This window comes from Notechis scutatus, chromosome 1, assembly GCF_049901735.1.
Source record: "Notechis scutatus isolate UNSWTSFEM ecotype Mainland chromosome 1, rNotScu1.2, whole genome shotgun sequence".
In the NCBI taxonomy this organism is placed as follows: Eukaryota; Metazoa; Chordata; class Lepidosauria; order Squamata; family Elapidae; genus Notechis; species Notechis scutatus.
In genome coordinates this window covers 322,806,243-322,827,571 of record NC_142009.1, presented here as the reverse complement: position 1 = coordinate 322,827,571, position 21,329 = coordinate 322,806,243, and the positions used below count along the sequence as shown (strand labels likewise).

The 21,329-nt window shown below is 42.0% G+C and overlaps 1 protein-coding gene across 1 annotated transcript in view; it reads right to left on the bottom strand.

Moving 5' to 3' along the window:
- Window positions 1-19,178, bottom strand: part of TMEM38A (transmembrane protein 38A) — a 28,638-nt gene extending 9,460 nt beyond the window's left edge. Inside the window, exons 1-3 of the mRNA XM_026670927.2 lie at window positions 18,663-19,178; window positions 2,466-2,622; window positions 881-1,065 (exon numbers count right to left, since the gene is read on the bottom strand). Of these exons, the coding sequence (XP_026526712.2) occupies window positions 881-1,065; window positions 2,466-2,622; window positions 18,663-19,002 (682 nt within the window). The 5' untranslated portion in view covers window positions 19,003-19,178. The remainder of the gene's footprint in view (window positions 1-880; window positions 1,066-2,465; window positions 2,623-18,662) is intronic.
- Between the last annotated feature and the right edge of the window lie 2,151 nt (window positions 19,179-21,329).

Below are 21,329 nucleotides of genomic sequence, written 5' to 3'. Positions count from 1 at the left end.
ACCTTATTTTTTTTCTGAATGAATTTTTCTGAATTTTCAAGACCTTGTTGATGATCCAAACTCCATCAAGGACCTTGGAATACTCATCTCTAATGATCTAAGTGCTAAAGCCCACTGTAATTACACAGCCAAAAAGGCATTAAGAGTTGTTAACCTAATCCTACGTAGCTTTTTCTCTGGTAATATCACACTACTAACTAGGGCATACAAAACATTTGCTAGACCAAAACTCGAATACAGCTCATCAGTCTGGAACCCACGTTACGTATTTGATATTAACACAGTTGAGAAAGTCCAGAAATATTTCACAAGAAGAGTTCTACACTCCTCTACTCATTGCAGAATACCTTATGCCACCAGACTTGAAATTCTAGACCTAGAAAACCTAGAACTATACCGTCTTCGGTCTGATCTATGTACAGTATATAAAATCATACCTTGCAATGTCCTACAGGTCAACGAATACTTCAACTTCAACTTCAACCATAACAATACAAGAGCATACAATAGATCCAAACTCAAGGTTAACCGCACCAAACTTGATTGCAGGAAATACAACTTCAGCAACAGAGTGGACAATGTCTGGAATACTCTACCTGACTCTGTGGTTTCTTCCCCAAATCCCAAAAACTTTAATCTTAGACTGTCTACTATTGACCTCACCCCTTTCCTTAGAGGTCTATAGGGGACATGCATAAGCGCACCAACGTACCTACCGTCCCTATCCTATTGTTTCTTTTATTTTTCTTATATGTATCCATGTATTCATAACTATGTTTATACTTATACTTATTATCTTGTAAGTGATTGACAAATCAAATCAAATAAAAATTAAATAAATACCACGTGGGAATCACAATGCTGAAATGACACAGCTCACCTTTGACAAATCCAATGATGACCATAATGAACCAACCATGGTGGTAATGGTGGTGGGCATGATGAACACCAGCAGCAATCTTGCGAACTCGGACTACCTCTTTCATCGCCACAAAAATCAGTTTGACTGGCAGGAAGCTGACACACTTGTAAAATAAGTTCAACGGACAATAGAAGATTAGGTACCTGGAAAGCAATGCAGAATTAAAAAGTGATACTGGTCATTGGGTTTAAAGAGTTTTGACATCAACATAAAAAAAAGGAAGTGAGAGAAGAAATATGTTTCAGCCTTTCATGATGGAGACTCTATTGTAGGCCTTAAAAAGGCAATTTTTGAGAAGATAACAGCAGGAAAAAAAACAAATTGCTATTTTTTTTAGGGAGTTCCATGCCTTATCTTCTTGTTTGTAGAAGATAATTTTTTTAATTGATTTACCAATTAAACTTTGCCTCTTTTATCATCTAGCAAATGTTTTGGTAATGAATATTTAATCATTGAATAATATATGTTTAATTTACATTGACCTGTTAGATTCCCCACTCTACAAAGGGTGGGTATGTATGTGTGGCAGTAGAGAAAATAACAACTTGTGCATCTTGAAATCATCATATAAGTGACACATACATTTGACTTGGATATCATTAGGCACTATGTAATTGTATCATTGTGTGCTGATGTCAGGATCTACATGTTATCATTTTAAAACACCATGGCTTGTAAAATACATCTACGCTCCATCTTCAATCATATGTCTACCTGTCCATCTCTCCATCCATGTATCTTTTAGCATCATCCATCTATCCTTAGATGATTAGCAAAGATGACGGATGGATGGATGGATGAATATGGTAGGTAGGTAGGTAGGTAGGTAGGTAGGTAGGTAGGTAGATAGATAGATAGATAGATAGATAGATAGATAGATATAGATAGACAGATAGATAGATAGATAGATAGATAGATAGATAGATAGATAGATGATAAGACATAATCCAAGACATGACTACTTATTCCATAACAACCATATTATATTTTTAGCACAAGATTCTCAATTATCTCTTCTTACATTAGTTTGGGAAGCCTGGAAGGAGGAGTCTTAGTATATCTCTCCTTCATATGCACTCCTTGGCAGTGGTAGCAGTTCTTTCCCTTATCCAACAATAGCAATGTGAAATTAACAACTTAACAGCTTCAGCTATTGTTATGTGTCAAGCACATGAATTAACCTGGAGTCATATTTATGTTCACTCTGTTTTTTTAAAAATATCTCTTTTGGTAGCCAAAAGGAACTCCAACAGAGAAATGGAGTGAAAGGACCCTGGTGGTGCAGTGGTTAGAATGCATATTGCAGGCTAACTCTGCCCACAGCCAAGAGTTTGATCCCGATGAACTCAGCTTTCCATCCTTCCAAGGTCATATAAAATGAGGGTCCAGATTCTTGAGGATAATATAACATTATATTATATGACACTATAAACCCTCAGGAAATGCTGTAAAGCACTATGGGGCAGTATATAAGTGCTGTTGCTATTCCTAAATCCTGGCTCAGCATTGGAGCCTAGCCTTAGGTCACAGAAGGTGGCCTTACCAGACTGCTGTAGCCAGAAGTATGTTGGAGTTGTTGCTGAAGTAATCAATAGGGGATTCTCCAAGCAGTAGATCAGCAAGGATATAGCTACCAAAGCAGTACAGCATAGCACAGAACCAAGAGGCCAAGGGGCTGTTCCGGGACAGTTCCACCGCACCTGTAGAGATAGAAGACGGAGAAAACTATGGGTTCAAATCCAGCTGCCCTAGGTTGAAAAACCTTGAAACAACGCACTTCAGTCCTGGCAGCTTACTTCTGTTGTGAAGCCTGTCGGCTACTTCTTAATAGATATTTAATCACCTTTCTCTCGAGTAGGAGAGTTCCTACTTAATAGCACAAAGAATAGGGAAATCTCTTCTCAGCCATACATGGTAGACTTGGAAGATACTCCTTCTAGGAGGGCTAAAACATTTTGTTATTGAGATTGGCTATAAAAACAGAATTTTGTGCATCTGATACTGTTGTATCTCCTCTCCCTTTTTTAGTGAATCAGGCAGGAATGTGCTTGAGCCTCTTTTGAATGTTATCTCATGGCTCTGGGTGAGCTTTAAAAATGTTTGATCCCCCTTTTGCCTAAGTTTTTTTCTTGCATATTTCCATTAAGGTCACCTATGGTGGTTTGACATTGAAATGAGACACAGGGAACTGTCTCTGAGAAAAATGCCAACCCTGAGAGAACTCAGGTAGCAGTATTTATTGAGAAAACACACAAGCAAAATACAGTCTGCATATTCAGAAAACAATGACCTCAACAGGAGATTACTTCACCAGCATGAGAACACACAATCTTGGAAAGTCCCAGATGTTACCTTGCTAGGATGAGATCATATAGCCACGGAAAGTCTCATGGGAAAGTTTGGAAAGTCCCATGAGAAAGCACAACTGTGTATCTTGTACCTTGAACTTTCACCCATTTTCCTATTCCTTCTAAACTGGCAGAATCAAAACAGAATGAGGCACTCTGAGCAAAGATACTCCTACCCCCACCAAGAATGCCCACATCTCCTAGACTTACTGCTAGTTATACAAAGGCCTTACAGAAAATGATAAAATGATCAATAGGTTATATTACCACATTCCCTCCTTTTTATTTATTCAAAGATAGGGGGTGTTTTAGTGGCATAGTACACAGTTCCTCATGACCTGATCCCTCACGCCGGAAGACTGAGGTACACATTTGTAATAGATTAGGAATACATTGAATAAAACAACATAATAGGATACATATAGCAATAATAATAACAACCCCTTGCAATAAGGAGCGAAACCAAGATCCATCAGGAAGCCAGGACCACAGACTGTCCCAGAATGATGCATTAAACCCATCAGCTCCAGATTGATGCTGAGCAATACGATCTTCCATGTCCTGAACAGTCTTTGTAATGTTTGGCTCATAATTATGTATAAAAACACAACAATGCGAATGAATTAAAGCACAAACTCCTCCTTGGGCAGCTAACATAATATCTAAAGCATATCGATTTTGCAAAGTAACTGTACGAATTTCAGACATTTCTACATTAATCATCTTAATATTCTTTATAGTATCATTAAACATAGCAACAGTAAAATTATTTAAAATATGAATATCTCTATAGTTCATAGCAATTCCCAAAGGCGGGATAAGACCTCGAGAAATTTGTGTCCATAGATTACCTCCATGGCTAGGATCTGGAATTGCTCTGTTGTAGCACAAGACAACTGTTTTCTCCAGGTTGCATTCTTTATTAAATCTTTTTCCTCAAAAGGCACTCCATGCAATGTTAGTCCTTCTCCCACTCTCCCAGGAAGGTGCATACACAACCAACAATTGGTGATGTTCAAGTTTTTGGCAGTTGTGCGCAAATCTTTAATGTAATTATTATCGGTCCACAAATCATCGCCCAAATCTCCGGCACGCTGAACATGCTGTCGCTGCTCTCTCCGCACCCGAGCAGCCCAGGACAGATTAGGCAGAATCAACAGGATCAGGAACCACAGATGCGCCATCCTGCTGTTCCGAAACTTCCTTCACAGGTGCTCTGCGAATGATCAGGCCGAACACACCGACCAGGAACCCAACGAATTTGACCAAGATGTTCAACTGCTGCATAACCACGTCCCCACGTTATCAGCTCAGCAGGAACCCATGCTGGATCTGGAAGGAACCGCACCAACACCCGAGGTCTCACCGCATCTGTAGAAGGAGAAGAAAAATGCCTGCTGGCCGCGCAGAGGGGTTACCAGACAAATTTAAAAAATTTAAAGTATACAAAGCTAGATTTAATTGATCTTGAATCCAGAAGCCCCAGGAGCTTCCTCCTTTTTTATTTAATTTAGTTAACATGGTCTTGAGTAAGTATCCACAGTCACATGTATATATTTCCAGGGCGCAAATGGTGGATATTGAGTAACATCCATTTGCCAAATCATTGAAGGTTTCAACCTCTGGGGTTAACTCCCATAGGGATATTCGTGCCCTGCTTTGAACAAGTTGGACATTGTTGAATTATGGCAGCAGCTTCTGCAGTAGTAAGTTTGAATTGCTGTGCCAATGCTTTAGCATTTTGATGAAAATAACTATGACTATCCCATGGCTGGACAGTGAGGACTGAAGTTACAGCACTGTCAGCTTTGGCATTACCTTGTGATAAAATTCCAGGCAAATTACTATGACTACGAATGTGAGCAACAAACACACATTCACACGCTGCTCCAAACATCCTTGTAACAACAAAAGCAATCTTAAAATATCAGGTGATATTCCAGGAGACAAATAAGAACCTGCTACAAAGGGTAACAAATTATACACATACAATGAATCCACTATTAAATTAAAATCCTGATTGTGAAAATTTTGAAAAGCCAAAACTACAGCAGCAAGTTCTGCCTGCTGGGCAGACTTCTGCTCTGAAGTCACTTTTGTATGCCAAATTCAGATTTATCTTTCCAAACACAAGCACCAAAAACTTTCCCTCCATCAGTAAAAACTGTAGGAGCATCTGATATGCCCAATGGTATCCTTTCTTACATTTTGGGCACACTGATTTAGGACGAACACCCTGTCCCATTGATCTCTTATTCTGCTGACTTTGACCTCCTCCAGGAGCCCGACATTGCGCTTTAAAATGTCCAGGCTTCCCACAATTGAAACAATTCCCCTTTTGAGCATGTCCTGTTTGTAAAGCCAGAGCTAAAGTTTCCATGTTAAAAGACTGACTTCCAACCTTCCTACATGCATTAATCAAATCTGCGATTTCTCTCTCTCCACTTGCTACCAGTGGATTTAAAATCTTTTGCAATCTGTGTTAGCTTGTTCTACTGCTAACTTAAAAAGCAACTCTTTCTGGGCGAATTGATTATCAATTTGTCTTTCAATAGCCAATTTCAGTCTGCTAATGAAATTTTCATAGGGTTCATTGTTCCCTTGTTTGATGTTAGTAAAGGTCTTCTCACCACCTTCGCCGTCAGGGAGAGACCCTATGGCTTGAAAAATTATTTGTGGGAGAAGAATGAACCCTTCCTCAGGCATACCATCTCTCTGTTGTTCCACTGTTGTAAAATTACCAGCTCCGTAAAGCTGATCTGGGGTAACATTTGCTGTTCCCCTCTGGACTGCCAGCTGTCTCCATTTCTGATCTAACACCAAATATTGAGCTGGAGTTAAAATCATATTCAACAGAGCTTTCCAGTCAGCGGAATCATTTTATTTCCATAACCAACTGCTTCTAACAATGCCTGAGTATATGGCGTTCTAACACCATATTCTTTTGCTGCTTGCTTAACTTCCCTCAAAATTCTGAGCTGTAAAGGCTTCCACTCCCGCTCTGCGGATTTAATGCAGCATCCATGACAATTTCCACTGGATTAAGTTGAACTCTACTCCAAACTCCACCAAATCATCTCCTGATAGTTCCCTCTATTCTTTGCTTCTTGAATAGCTGCAGTAACTGCATCCACCTGAACCCTTAAAGGTAAACTCTTATCTTCTGACAAAGTATTTCTAGCGCCAGACAGTCCCCAGATTTATCTGGAGGTGCCGTCGGCAACATAACGTACCGCATGGTAAAGCGGCAAACCTTCTTCGGGGTGATAGGAGCGGTTGTTCATAAGTAGCTAAGGCATCCATTATCACCCTCCAGGTTAACAAAATTGAAGAAGGGGCACGAGGTTCTTCGTGCAAAAATTTCCCTATCTTTTCCAGGACTCTACTTAATACTACCTCCCTCCGGATATGACTTAATATTTTTCCAAACATACTGTAGTAAGTCCTCAATTTCTTTCTTTCCTACAGCACAACCCCTACTGCCAATTCCAAACCCAAAACTATTCCCAATGATCCCTCTCAATTCCCTGATGTGCTCTTTCTGAGCCTTCGAGAGATCTCCCCCATACTCACGAAAAGAATCTATCTTCGTCCAGCGAAGAAGATGAGGGCCCAGTCGCGTCCGCGACGATGAGTATAGGATGCGGGAAACGATAGCTTTCAAGCTATCACGTCGGGTCACCATTTATGGTGGTTTGACATTGAAATGAGACACAGGAACTGTCTCTGAGAAAAATGCCAACCCTGAGAGAACTCAGGTAGCAGTATTTATTGAGAAAACACACAAGCAAAATACAGTCTGCATATTCAGAAAACAATGACCTCAACAGGAGATTACTTCACCAGCATGAGAACACACAATCTTGGAAAGTCCCAGATGTTACCTTGCTAGGATGAGATCATATAGCCACGGAAAGTCTCATGGGAAAGTTTGGAAAGTCCCATGAGAAAGCACAACTTTGTATCTTGTACCTTGAACTTTCACCCATTTTCCTATTCCTTCTAAACTGGCAGAATCAAAACAGAATAGAGGCACTCTGAGCAAAGATACTCCTACCCCACCAGAATGCCACATCTCCTAGACTTACTGCTAGTTATACAAAGGCCTTACAGAAAATGATAAAATGATCAATAGGTTATATTACCACAGTCACCTTCCTGAGTCTCTATATTTCTTCAGCCCCTCCTTCTCTTTCTAGAGAGAAAACTGTTATTTAAAATCCAAAGCCTCAGGAAGTTAAGGACTGAGCATGGAATTGGAACCTCTAAAAATGATTGCAAATCAACAAGAAACCAGGAAAATCCAGGGACTCAAACGGGATCCTTTCGGCTAGAGTTTGGGTTGTTTTTAAGGCAATGTTTCTCAATCTCAGCAGCTTTCAGATGTAGCAACTTCAGCTGTCAGATGTTGGCTAGGGAATTCTGGGCATGGAAGTCTACATGTCTTAAAGACTTTGAAGTTGAGAAACACTGCTTTGAGGAATAGGTTAATGTTTTTAGCTTTTTTAAAAAATATGGTTTTATGCTTTAACTTGGATATGTCTGTCTGTCTGTCTGTCTTTCTTTCTTTCTATATTTATTTATTTATAAAATTTATTAGCCACCTATATTGCTACACGGTATTTATTGATTCAGATGCACTGATTGTGAGGTGGGTTGGGCTGAAATGAGAATAACTGGCCCAAAGTCATCCAGATAGTTTTTGATGCCTACAGTGGGACTAGAACTCACAGTCTCCTAGTCCTTAGGCCAGCACCTTAACCATAGACCAATCTGAATTTTGTCAGTTCAGAGCAGGCAGCAGATTCAGTCAAAAAAAAAAAAAAAGAGGTTACCAAACCTGTGGGCAATGCTCTTGAGCAAGCTATTCTAATGTTGGCACTGTTGCTTCTTTCTGTCCAATGCTCGCTACCATCATGGGCCTTTGTTCTCAAGCAAAAGTTCCATAAATATGTAGCTTGTGTGCTGATTTGTTTAAAATGTAATATTTAACTCTGTCAACTTATGGTACAACCCAAGGATGGGCTACCTATACATCCCAGGTGATGCATCCGATGGTATTGTAAAATCTTCCGGCTTGGCTCCTGGGACTAAATAAGGGGTGTGCATAAACGCACAATCATGCCTACCGTCCCTGTCCTATTGTCCCCAATTATTAGTTCCTATTTCTTGTATTTAAACTTATGTTTGTTCTTGTTTCTGTTATATTGTAAGCTCTTGACAAATAAAATAAATAAATATAAATAAATAAATAAATACATGGATATGCTCGGCAATAATATTGGAAACAATGCTCCATAATCAATATGTTGACTGTCAAAGTATCATCCAGCCCTTCATTGTCTCTGTAAGTCCTGTCAACTTTGGCAGGTTCAAATGAATGAACCAGACAATGCATAGTACAGGTAGTCCTGGACTTACGACCACAACTGAGCCCAAAATTTATGTTGCTTGAGAAAGTGAGAAATTTATTAAGTAAGTTTTGTCCCATTTTACAACTTTACTTGTCACGTTTGTTAAGTAAATCATTTCTTCTTCTTGTGCCATATCTGTCATTGGACGTTGGCGATCATATTTTTATTAACAGTCGCATGAAAAAGTGCTGCTGAGTTTTCACCAAACCAGCCTCTTCAATTTTGAAGCCATGATCTTCTTCTTCTGCCTGAACCTCGTTTGCCTTCAATCTTTCCCTGGAGGAGTAAGTGAAGTAGGCCATATTTTTCCGGGTGTCGCATTGCATGTCCAAAATATTCTTAACTTTTGCTTTTTTATGGCTTTGATGATTTTCCTTGGCTTTCCTAGTAAATCACTGCAGTTGTTAAATTAGTAACACGGTTGTTAAGCGAATCTGGCTTCCCCATTGACTTTGCTTCTCAGAAGGTGATCACTTGACCCTGGGACATAGCAATAGTCATAAATATGAGTCAGTGGTCTAAATCGAATCTTGATTGTGTGATCATGGGGATACTGCAATGGCCATAAGTGTGAAAAATGGTCATAAGTCAGTTTTTTTCAGTGCCTTTGTTAACATTGAACGGTCACTAAACGAAGTCGAGGGTTACCTGTACTCCAGAGCAGCTGTTCTCACCTCTGCAGCCATTAGATTGGAATTTGGATCCCCTCTTCCAAGGAAACTGATATGTTTGCTATGGTCTAAAAATAAAGTGGGAGTAGGAAGAACTGTTCACAAGATACCCTACAGATCTTTAATCCATAAAAGAACTACGGTATCAGGAATTATTTTTTCCTTATAGAAATTATGAGAAGGATCTGAGTTGTCCTGATGAATCACCCCTTAAAAGTCTGAGTCAGCATTGTGCTGCAGCTGCCAAAAAAGCCAATGCAGTCCTTGGCTGCATCAACAGATCAAGGGAAATGAGCGTGCTTCCTGCAAGGAGGTAGAGAAGGTTTGGTGAACCAGTGGAATAAAAACTGCCTTGTTTTAAATGTTGGAAAAACTAAAGAGATCATTATCAATTTCAGAAAAGGCAGGCACAGTCACACTCCTGGGTATAAAGGATTCACCTGTGGAGATAATTAGCAACGTCAAATTTCTGGCTGTGCAGCTAATGAGTAGGCTGGCTTGGTCGCTCAACAGTGAGACACTCAGGGGTGGTATTCAGCAGGTTCTGACCAGTTCTGGAGAACCGGTAGTAGAAATTTTGAGTAGTTCAGAGAACCGGCAAATGCCACCTCTGACTGGCCCCGCCCCCATCTATTCTCTGCCTCCCAAGTCCCAGCTGATCGTCTTTTTTTGTTGTCCTGCACAGAAGAACAGAGCTGGAAAGCAGGTCAGTGGGGTGGGGAAGGAATGGGTATTTTACAGTATCCTTCCCCCAGGAGTGGGGATTTTGCAGTAACCTTCCCCTGCCAAGCCAACAAAGCCACGCCATGCCGACCAAGCCATGCCCACAGAACCGGACTCAGCAGTGCCTGTATTTTCTGCGTCAGATGAGAAAAGTACATCTTCCTCCCTCTGTCCTCACCACTTTCTACAGAGGGATCGATCGAGAGCACCTTGTCCTATTGGATTAGTATCTGGTTTGGAAACACTACTGCTTCAGACAGGAATGGGGCTCAGAGAGTGGTGAGGATGGCAAAAAAGATCATTGGCAATTCACTCCTTTCTATCCAGGACATAGCACTTAAGTGATGCTGGGGGAGCATCCGCAGGATTGTCTGGGATGCTACACGTCCTATTCCTGTCTTGTTTTCCTTGTTACCTTCTGGGAGGCAGCTTCATGGTATCTGAAGCAGAACATCCAGATTCAGCCACAGCTTTGTTCCATACAGTATCAACCTTGTGAACTCTCAAGCTTCCTCTTTCCGCTCTGTATTCAAGATGGAGAGCGATTTATATGTATTTATATGTTAGGTTAGGGCACGAGTCTTCAAACTTGACAGCGTTAAGACTTGTGGACTTCAACTCCCAGAATTCCTCCTCCAGTCATGTTAGCTCAGGAATTCTGGGAATTGAAGTCCACAAGTCTTAAACTTTCCAAGTTTGAAGACCCTTGGGTTAGGATGTATGAATGTGTACAGCATATCTATATGTGTGTTATGTATGTGTACATTTTTGAGAGCAGGCAACAAAATTTCTTTTTTAATGTGTGCCAGAGTGCCCACAGAAAAAAAATGACGATAAAGGTTATCTTAAATGGTAGCACTGCTCTATATCACACTGGTGAGGTCACATTTTGAATATTCCATCCAATTCTGCCCACCATGATGCAAAAAAGATGCTGAAGCCCTAGAAAGAGTGCAGAGAAAAGCAACAAAGATGATAAGGGTCTGGAGATGGCATCCAACGAAGAAAGCTAAAGGAACAAGGTATGCTTAGCTTAACAAAGAGAAGGCTCATAGGATAGGGGTTTCCAACCTTGGCAACTTTAAGAGTTGTGGACTTCAACTCCCAACTTCCTCAGCTTCACTGGCTGAGGAACTCTGGGAGTTGAAGTCCACAACTCTTCAAGTTGCCAAGGTTGGAGACCCCTGTCGTAGGAGACATGATGATAGCAGTCTTCCAATACATGAAGGGCTGCCCCAGGGGAAGGAGTTGGTTTATCCTCCAAAGCACCTAAATGCAGAATAAGAAGCTATGGATAGAATCCCATTAGGGAGATCCAATCTGGAACTAAGAAGAAATTTCCTGACAGTGACAACAATTAGCCAACGGAACAGCTTGTCTCCCAGAGTTATGGGTGCTCCATCACTGAAGCTTTTCAAGAAATGTTTGGACAACCCTTTGTCCAAGATGGCAAAAGACAATTACTACTTGGGCAGGGGGTTGAACTAAAAGACCTCCAAACTTCCAGATCCCTTCCAACCCATGATTCAATTATTCTAACCCGTGTTCCATTTTATAGTCCAGGGAATAGGGAGGCTGAGGGAATCTTGAATAGGGAACGAGCAAACATTTGAACGTTGATTTCTTTTGTTCAAGAAGGAGGTGTGCAAATATTGTCTTTTAGGGTGAGGTTTGCACTTGACTTCTGAATGACATTCCCAAAAGAAGGAAGCAGCAAACACTTCCACCCTATTGTAGGGAAAATTATATGGATATTTCCAGGTAGGTGCCAAGAATAAAGATTCAGTCTAAAATGAGTGTTTTCTTTTCCTTTTTTCCCCCTTTTCTATACATGCTATGCAAGATGCATTCAAAAAGTGGGCAAGACCAGGATAAAGATAGGAGCCTCTGTGGTGCAGTGGTTAGAGTGCAGTATTGCAAGCTACTTCTGCAGCCAGCTGCCTACAATTTGGCAGTTCAAATCCCACCAAGCTCAAGGTTGACTCAGCCTTCCATCCTTCCGAGGTGGGTAAAATGGGACCCAAAATGGTTGGGGCATCTGACCCAAAAGGTTACGTTGGAGGGCCCCGAACACCCTTTGACCCTCTGGTAAGGCGGGTGAAAGCTCACCCGGCGCTGTCCATCAAAAGGCGCCCCGCCGAGAGCTGGGAGCCCGCCGCTCCCGCGGCGCGCCCTTTTGTACCCTTCGACCCCCGCGCTTCAAAGTGCCCCCAGACGCCCCCCACGCAGCGGCGTCGGAGAGGTGGGGACCCTGCTGTAAACCTAGAGAGCACTATAAAGCGGTATATAAGTGCTATTGCTATAAGAGAAATAAGCAATGTGAGAGGAAAACATGACTGACAAACTTAATTGAACACACTTCAAATGGTAAACCTGTTTTTCCTTTTGTCACAGTTAAAAGTATCATTTAGCAATGTTTTGGAGGTTGTCTGGAGATTGTGCCCAGGGCTTTGGCAAAGGAAGTCAAGTAAGAGCCATAAGGTTTCTACGTTCTGATACTAATAGAACATATCAAATTTTGCAGGTGGGAAATTTTCCAGTCACTGTTTAACTTCTTCAAGAATGTGTAAAACAACCAATACATATTATCTGAAGCAAGTCAGGCTCTGGTGGATGGCCTAAAGAATTCCTTCTCTGCCCTCTATGCGAAGATGAAGCAGCTGCGAATCCATGCTATTAATTGCAGAAAGGAATCCGCAACTGGTGGTGGAGAGGAGTCACCAAGAAGCCAGGGATGCTATTGCAGGAATAATTAGCGAAATGACTTTCAGGGAAGGTGAACTGAGGGAAATGAGTCATTTCTGCCCAGAATTGAATGTTACATAATATGCAGAGCTTCTGAAAGTGGCCTGGAAGTTCTGGAGATTCTTCTAGAGCATCGGTGTCAAACTTGCATTGTCACGTCGTCATCACGTGACTTTCGTGACGTCTTCCCCCCTTCACTGAACTGGGCGTGGGTGTGGCCAGCGTGTGACACATCCGGCCCACAGGCCACAAGTTTGACACCCCTGTTCTAGAGGAAGAATCTTATCTTTCTGATTAACCACCGTATTACTCCAGTCCCTGCCAGACAGAGATAAAGGCTGGTTTGACTAGCGCAAGGGTGGGGAAATTTGGCTCTTTTATCACTTATGGACTTCAACTCCCAGAATTCCTGAGTGAGCCATAAAAGGTTCCCCATCCCTGGCCTACTGGTTTTTCAGTTGTGGGGGAAATCAATTTTTTTTTTTTTTTTAAAACAAGTTTTATTAATTTGCAAAACACACAAATTATCATTATTCATTACATGTTTAAACCTTTTCCATTGTAAATTTAACAAGTCAGATAAATTATGATTCTATTTTAAACCATTTCCATATAATATACCAAAACCTCTTATTCAATTTCTCTTTACTTCTCTTTACTCTTATTCAATATCATTATTATTATTTCATCTGTTTCTTTCTGACTTAGTTACCATTATTCTCATTCTATATTTCTACAAGTTTTACCAATTCTCCCCCAAAAAAGACATAACACACAACACACAAAACATAAAAAAATCTTTTTGGAAAGTAACTTGGACCCAGGTCATCTCTCTCTTCATGGACTTCAATTATATTCATGCTCATCTTACATATCATTACTTTATTTTGTTACCATTCTAAGCCTTCCATATTAACTTCTCCACATATTTCACACTTCTTAATTCTACCTTAATTAATCATCTTAGTTTGAATCATTATATTTGTATCTTTTGTCCATTTTTATCATCCCTTTGTCTCATTCCTTATGAAAAAAAAAAGAAAATCAGTTTCTCCTGAAATCATTAATCAGAGTATGATGCCTTTCTATCTCCCCCTAAGTTAATCAAATTAATCTTTAAAATAATATCTAATACCCAATCAGATTTTGCTTGGTACATTCTATCTAACTAATCCATCCACAATTAGTGCATAATTGGACAATAAATCCAAATATTAAAAAAAAAATACTATAAAAAATTTTATAATAACATCAATACCATAATTTATTAAACTCTTTAATTAAAACAATATTCTAAACCTCTCCTATTATTAAGTTTTAAAGCCAATCATTTTAAACATTTAACATTTTAATCTCTTATCAACTCTTAAACCATTGCAATACTACCATCTCATCTTATGTACCTTGCAAAATCTTTTTTTTTTAAAAAATTATACTTTATCCATTATCTAAAAAATTCCTTTTTCATTTAATTTCAAAAGCGTTGTAGCTTTTCTCCACCTTTTCCCTTTCTTTCTTCTCCCAACAAACCTTTCTACCCCCCTTCTTCTAGCCTCTGCCTTACCGGCTTCCCTTCTCTGTCGTATTCCTTTTCCCCTTTGTTTACTATCATCATATTGGTTTTGCACTTTATTTTCCCTTTCTTAAATGTTTTTTAGATCTTAAGTCCTTAAGTCCTTTAGTTTTCTTCTTTTCTCTTCTTTTCTTTTCTTTCTCTCTTCCTTCTTTCTGGATCAAATTCTGAGATTCATTAAAGATGGCTCCTTCCTTTCTTTCTTGTTCCTCTGCTGTCTTCATCTGTTGTAATGTTTGTTGATAATTAGTAGCGCCATTTCTAAGAAAAGGAAAGCTTCTTCCACACCATCTTTACCATTTTTTTTTGCTTGTTCATATTCTTTTCTTAGTTCCTCAACAAAAAGAGCCATTATAAATCTTTTCTTTTCTTTTCTCCTTCTTTCTTCTTACAACAACCAGAATATTCAAAAGAAAATAAAAAAGATAAAACAGTCCCAAAGTTATCAATCAGTCCAAACCAAGGCAGAGTTCTCACTTTCTCCTTCTGGGGTAATATCAATCAAGAGAAAGAAAGTCCAAATCTGTTTAAAATCTTATTACAATATATTCTAGTCTTCAAATCCTTAAGGCATCTGCTCCAACAAAGTCTTAGCATACAAATATTTTCTTTTTAATCCTCTCTCTTCCACTCACTCGCAAAACCAATTTCCACCTAAAGAAATAGGTTCTTAATATCAAGTTATTTATTCCGTGGGAAAAGAGGAAAGCTATCCTTTCAGCACCTTCAAACAGCCGCTTTTTCACTCTTCTGGCAGGTATTATTCAGAAAGTCATACTTTTCAGGAATTTTATTAAATATGTCTTGGGAGTCCTAGGAGCCCGAAAAACTTTCGAGATTCCTCTCAATCACTTTCTCAAACTTCCTCTCTGTGCATTCTTACCCATTGCCAGCTTCGTGACTTTCGTGACCATTACGGTTCGCCGCTGCACCGTCCTGGGCGAAAGGGGTTCTGCCCGGCCAGGGAGAGGTCTGCAACACCCCAGTCCCTTCTCCGGATCCCCCACCTTCAGCTGCCCCTGCCCAGAGCCAGCCTAGCTGACACCCCTGTTCTAGCAGGCTAGCCAAGCGAACCTGGAATCTGCGCATTCTTCTGATCAAACACCGTATTACTCCAGTCTTAGTGAACAACTACCTTACCAAGACAGAGATAAGGCTGGTTTGACTAGCGCAAGGTGGGGAAATTTGGCTCTTTATCACTTATGGACTTCAACTCCCAGAATTCCTGAGTGAGCCATAAAGGTTCCCCATCCCTGGCCTACTGGTTTTTCAGTTGTGGGGAAATCAATTTTTGACCTGAATGGGACTGTTTAATATACAAATGTAGGACATAGGCCAGGGATGGGGAACCTTTTATGGCTCACTCAGGAATTCTGGGAGTTGAAGTCCATAAGTGATAAAAGAGCCAAGTTTCCCTACCCCTGGGCTAGCCTAAGGAAGGTTCTTTATATTGTCTGCCCCAGTGGTGGGATTCAACATTTTTTATTACCGGTTCTGTGGGTGTGGCTTGGTGGGCGTGGCAGGGAAAGGATATTGTAAAATCTCCATTCCCTCCCAATCCCACTAACCTGCTTTCCAGCTAGGTTCTCCTGTGCCGGGCAACAAAAGAAGACCCAGCCGATCAGCTGGAACTCGGGAGGCAGAGAATAGATGGGGGCAGGGCCAGTCAGAGGTTGTATTTGCCGGTTCGCCAAACTACTCAAAATTTCCGCTACCAGAACTGGTCAGAACCTGCTGAATACTATCTCTGGTCTGCACCTGAAAATAGGTGCTTTGGAAGAAGAGGAATCTGGATTTCTGCAGCTATTGTGCATTTTCAAGATGATATATGATTTTTCTGTATTGCAGAAAGAAGGAACACTTTAACTGGAGTTACATCCTGCCTTTTCTTCAGCAACTCAAGATCATTTGGTCCTCTACTGTAATTATGCCTCACACTAGAGGTCTCCAAACCTGGCAACTTTATGACTTGTGGACTTCAACTCCCAGAATTCCTCAGTCAGCTATGCTTGTGGACTTCAACTCCCAGAATTCCTCAGCCAGCTATGCTTGTGGACTTCAACTCCCAGAATTCCTCTGCCAGCTATGCTGGCTGAGGAATTCTGGCGGTTGAAATCCACAAGTCTTAAAGTTGCCAAGTTTGAGGACCCCTGCCTCACACTAACAACCTTGTGGTGTAGACAGGGCTAAGAAAGAAAGAAAGCCTTAATTTATTCAATGAACCTATTTGGCTGATGATAAACTTGAACTTCGGAAGGAAGTTAGTGAATTTAAGCCCTAATGATATAATTCAGGGGTCTTCAAACTTGACAGCTTTAAGACTTGTGGACTTCAACTCCCAGAATTCCTCCTCTGTTCATATTAACTCAGGAATTCTGGGAGTTGAAGTCCACAAGTCTTAAAGCTGTCAAGTTTGAAAACCTTTGATCATTCTAAATGAACGTTGTAAACAGTAAAGCAATAGTCTATAAGTTTGACCAGGGTAGAGAAATGACTTTTGGTCATTGGTTATTTTAAAACATCATTTCCAAAATCCATTAATAATAACCCAGCTTTATTCTTTTTACCAGAACCTCCCCACTTTTCCCTCTATGACCATACAGGCTCTCTTGCTAACAATAAGGACTAGTAACTCAGTGTCAATACTCGTGACTTCTCAATTCTTAAAAACGACAGATTGTGAAATTGGCAAGTGTGGAAAATCAGAGGAGGCTGGAAAAACCTTTGGCAATTGCCTTGCTTTCTGTCTGAATCCTAATGATTAGATGATAATTGAGGTCCAATTCCTTTCTCTCCTTCCCAGCGATTCCCTCTCTGGCAATATTAAAGAGCCTGGCAATTCCTGCCATTTTTAAGCCTTCATGGGCAGGAACCCAGCTTGTCCTTTCCGGGAGAAGGTCACCATCTGCATACATCCATCAAGCCAGGGGGCTCAGATGCAAGGGCTCAAGTTTCTCACAGACATCCATCCCTTGGGTGTGGATGAGAAGAGGAGAATATTCCCACTTGCTCATTTCTTATTTTAGAACTGTCTTTGGAATCAGGACTCTTAAATCTTCTCCTGCTGCTAAAGCAGTACTTTGAAATCCAGGCCAAGGGGACTCAACTGTACCAAAGACAACCCCTTCACAGCTGCCAGTTCATCAACCAGAGAACTGGACTGATTTATTTTATTTGTTTATTTTAGTTTGTCAAGCATGTATGTGAAAACAAGTGTAAGTATGAACATAACATATAAACATATGAGTATATACATAATAATTGAGTACAAATACATGGGAACAGTAGGACAGGGACGGTAAGCACACTGGTGCGCTTATGCACGCCCCCTTACAGACCTCTTAGGAACGGTCCACGATAGACAGTTTAAGGATAAAGTTTTGGGGGTTTGAGGATGTTGAGGTGGCCGATCTCCCTGGGGCCACTTTGCTTTCAGTCACTTTCTTTTCCCTCTTCCAATAGGTGAGGCAAATTTGAGGCCATTCAGCATTGGTTGCACGCCTCTCATCTTTTTCAAGACCACTAGATTCAAATAAAACCAAATCTGCTGGAGAGGAAAACCACTACAGTGGATTACCCCACTTGGCTACTGAGGAAAGAAGGGAGATCATTTCTGCTTTTTTCTGTGAAGCCCTGGGTCACTTTTTCAAGACACCTTCCTGCCCTTTTCACCTCCTGCAACCCCGTCTTTATCCCTCTTAATCTAGGCTGATGGCCAAGCTCTGAAACTTCTTTAGCTGTTATGCAGAGAGGCTCTGCCATTCTGGTCCTCATCCCAGGATATCCTCATCCCCGAGGGTGTGGGGGGAGAAAGCTTTTGGGCCCAAATCACTGCCCACCCACTCATTTTGAACAAGCCCATCCTGGAAGCCAAGTCAACCTGTAGAGGAAGAATGCCTTCAGGGGGATCTAGGGCAGGAGGGATGGAGGCGGGGTGGAGGCATGGAACAAGAGCCAGGGCCAGCTGTCTCTGTTGACATTACAAGGACAAGGCTGGGTATGGATGAATAAATAGCATTTATTCATCGATGGCATGAATACCATTTGTTCATCAATGGCATAAATACCATTTGTTCATCAGTGCTAACGCTAATAACACACGACGAAGCAGGTCAGTGGGTAAAAAAAAAAAAATGGCAGAAAATTTCGCACCAGCCGAAAACGGATTTCCTAGCCGTGGGAAAAAGAAGAAGGGGAAAAAAAAAAAACGCCTGTCCCGCCGGAAGGGAAGGGCGAAGGGGGGAGCTGGTTCTCCTCCCCGCTTACCTTTCTCATACTTGAGGTAGAGGAGGGAGACTATGAAGTAGCCCAAGTCGAAGACAGGGAAGACAGGCAGGCGGGCGAAGGCGGCGGCCAAATCGCCCAGATCCAGGGCCGCGATCAGGTCCATTGTTGGAAGGAGAACCGAGCGGGCGAGCGGCGAAAAGCGAGCCCCTCTGGAGCGCCCAGCGGCTGTAGTTGGTGCTACCGCTGTCTGGCAGAGCAGGGACGCAGCGGCCGCCCAAACCAAGGGAGGGAGAGAGCGGGATGGAGACGCCCCGCCGCCTTCCTTACTTGGCCTGCGGCTTGGAAGCGCCTCCGGGGGCCGCTTCGGGCAGCTGAGCATGTGCAGAGTGCAATTCCTTTCCCTCCCGCCGGGAAGACGATCCCATCTCTCTCCGGCCTTGCCTTCGATCGCCGTAAGCTCCCCAAACCTAGGGACCTAGCGTCCCCGCCTCCCGCGGCACCTTACGCCGTTGCTAAACGAGGCCAATCTCGTTTCTATTTTACAAGCCCGTGCCAATACATCAACGGCAGTGTGCGCCTAATGGTTTTACCGGAAAGGAGGACAACGGCAGTCCAGGGAGGGCCGAATCTCAGAGATGAAATCCGGGACTCCGCAATTAAAACCTCCGCTCCCCAAAAGGAGCGAGAGTGGGACAACAGAATCAAATGCAACCAGTTACCAGGTTGATGGTACTTGCCGCGGCATTTTTAAAATAAAAATCATTAAAAGGCGGAAGGCAACGCTTGCCAATTCAGGCGAGGTTCTTCTGCGGCGATTCGGATTCTCTTTCGTTAAATCAGGATTAATAATATTAGTCCCCTTCCCAAGTGCTCGATGTCAGACAAACTACATCGGGAATCGAGACCGCAATCTCTGAGCGTTCTTGCCTCTTTGCGCAAATTGCCAGCCAGGGTCTCTTCTGTTGACCCCCACCTGAAGGGCTTAATGGTAGACATTTGCTCCCGAGCTTCTGGCGCAGATCTTCTATGCGGAATTTCCTCTTACTCCGTAATCCCAACGGTGCTTTTTCAGGAGGCGACTGGACTTTCTTGTTTTTTTCTTTGAAGACATTTCGTTTCTCATCCAAGAAGCTTCTTCCGCTCTGACAGGATAGCGGGGAATGGAAGGATTTTTTCCCCTTGCAGATGGCTGGTCATTTGCATTCTTTTAGAGGGTCGTTGAAGCACTTGGAGGTTTACCTGTGTCCTCAGGGTCAACTGAGTAGTGCTCCTAGTTTCTGTAGTCTGCAATTTTTTTTTTCCTCTGGAAATCCATTCCTATTCCCACATCATTCAAAGGGTGTTCATCCCAATTGTAGAGCTGAACGTCTGTAGAGATTCTCAGTCCATGACCTGGATGACTGAGAATCTCTACAGACTCTTACTCCCTATTACACCTAGCGAAGTGACTGCCAATAGAAAAGAATATTTGTAGCTCAGGTTTGAACTGCGAGGTCTTTGGTGCTTTCTGAGCTTGGCTGGTTTCTTGCAGACCTTTCATTACCAAACTAGATAACATTATCAGTGCTGGTAAATAGTGGGGTTTGCTCTCATTTTATATTCTAGTGGCTTGCTCTATCAGTGGGGGTAGTTTTTTTAATTGGGCTATCGTTTACTGTTAATTTGTCTGACTTGATACAGTAGTACCTTGATTGGAGCATCGTTTGATTCTCAATTGTTGATCTAATGTTGATCTTGGTGTTGATCTCTGTTCATCTGGGGGTTGGGCTGGTGAGGAGTGTCTATGGAGATTCTCAACCATCCAGGTCATAGTTGTCCCAAAGGTGCTCTTCAAAAGGAAACGGGACTTGCTTGGTTTTTCCTTGAAGACGTTTCGCTTCTCATCCATGAAGTGAACTGAAGAAGCTTCTTGGATGAGAAGAGAAACGTTTCAAGGGGGGGAAAATAAGAAAGCCCAGTTGCCTTTTGAAAAGCGCCCTTTGGGACAAGCTGGTGAAGCGGTGCGTTGGTCTTTTTGGCGTTTTAACAGATAACAGATAATCAGAGTTGGAAGGGACCTTGTAGGTCATCTAGTCCAACCCCCCCTCCCCCACCCAAGCGGGAGACCCTACACCATTTCTGACAGATGACACCATTTCTGACAGATGACTGTTTGCCCATAAGCCTCAGGAGGCAAGAAGGATAAATCCTTTTTAAAACCATATTTAAAGGTAGACTGCCTCTGAGCGTGCAGGTTCCGCCGGTACATCACGACCAAGAGCCCACTTCTTCACAGGCTTGAGATACCTAGATTAATACAAGGGATGTTTCTGAAGAACCTTCCGTTTCACCCACCTATTTTTCTACAGCTTCACAATTCCTGTTCCTCCCTCCGACCTTTTGCTAAAATAGACGTTGCCTTACATTTCTTACTTTGGAATGAGGGGGGAGGGACCTGACACAAAAAAGGACGAACCCCCCCACCCCTCCAAAAAGAAAAAAAAATCAGCATATTTTAAAACCACTGAACCGCCTCCACTCCCATGATAAAGACCTAATCCCGGCGCTTTAAATCGGTGGGCGGGGTTTGTGGAGAAACGTCACCACCTGCTTGTAACCTACCACAGACTTTCTCCTTTATAGTATATAGCTGGTGAGTGCCACCTGGTGGCCAAGGGATGGAAAGGCAGTTGATGCTTATTGGCTGTTGAGCCGCTGCGTGTCAGC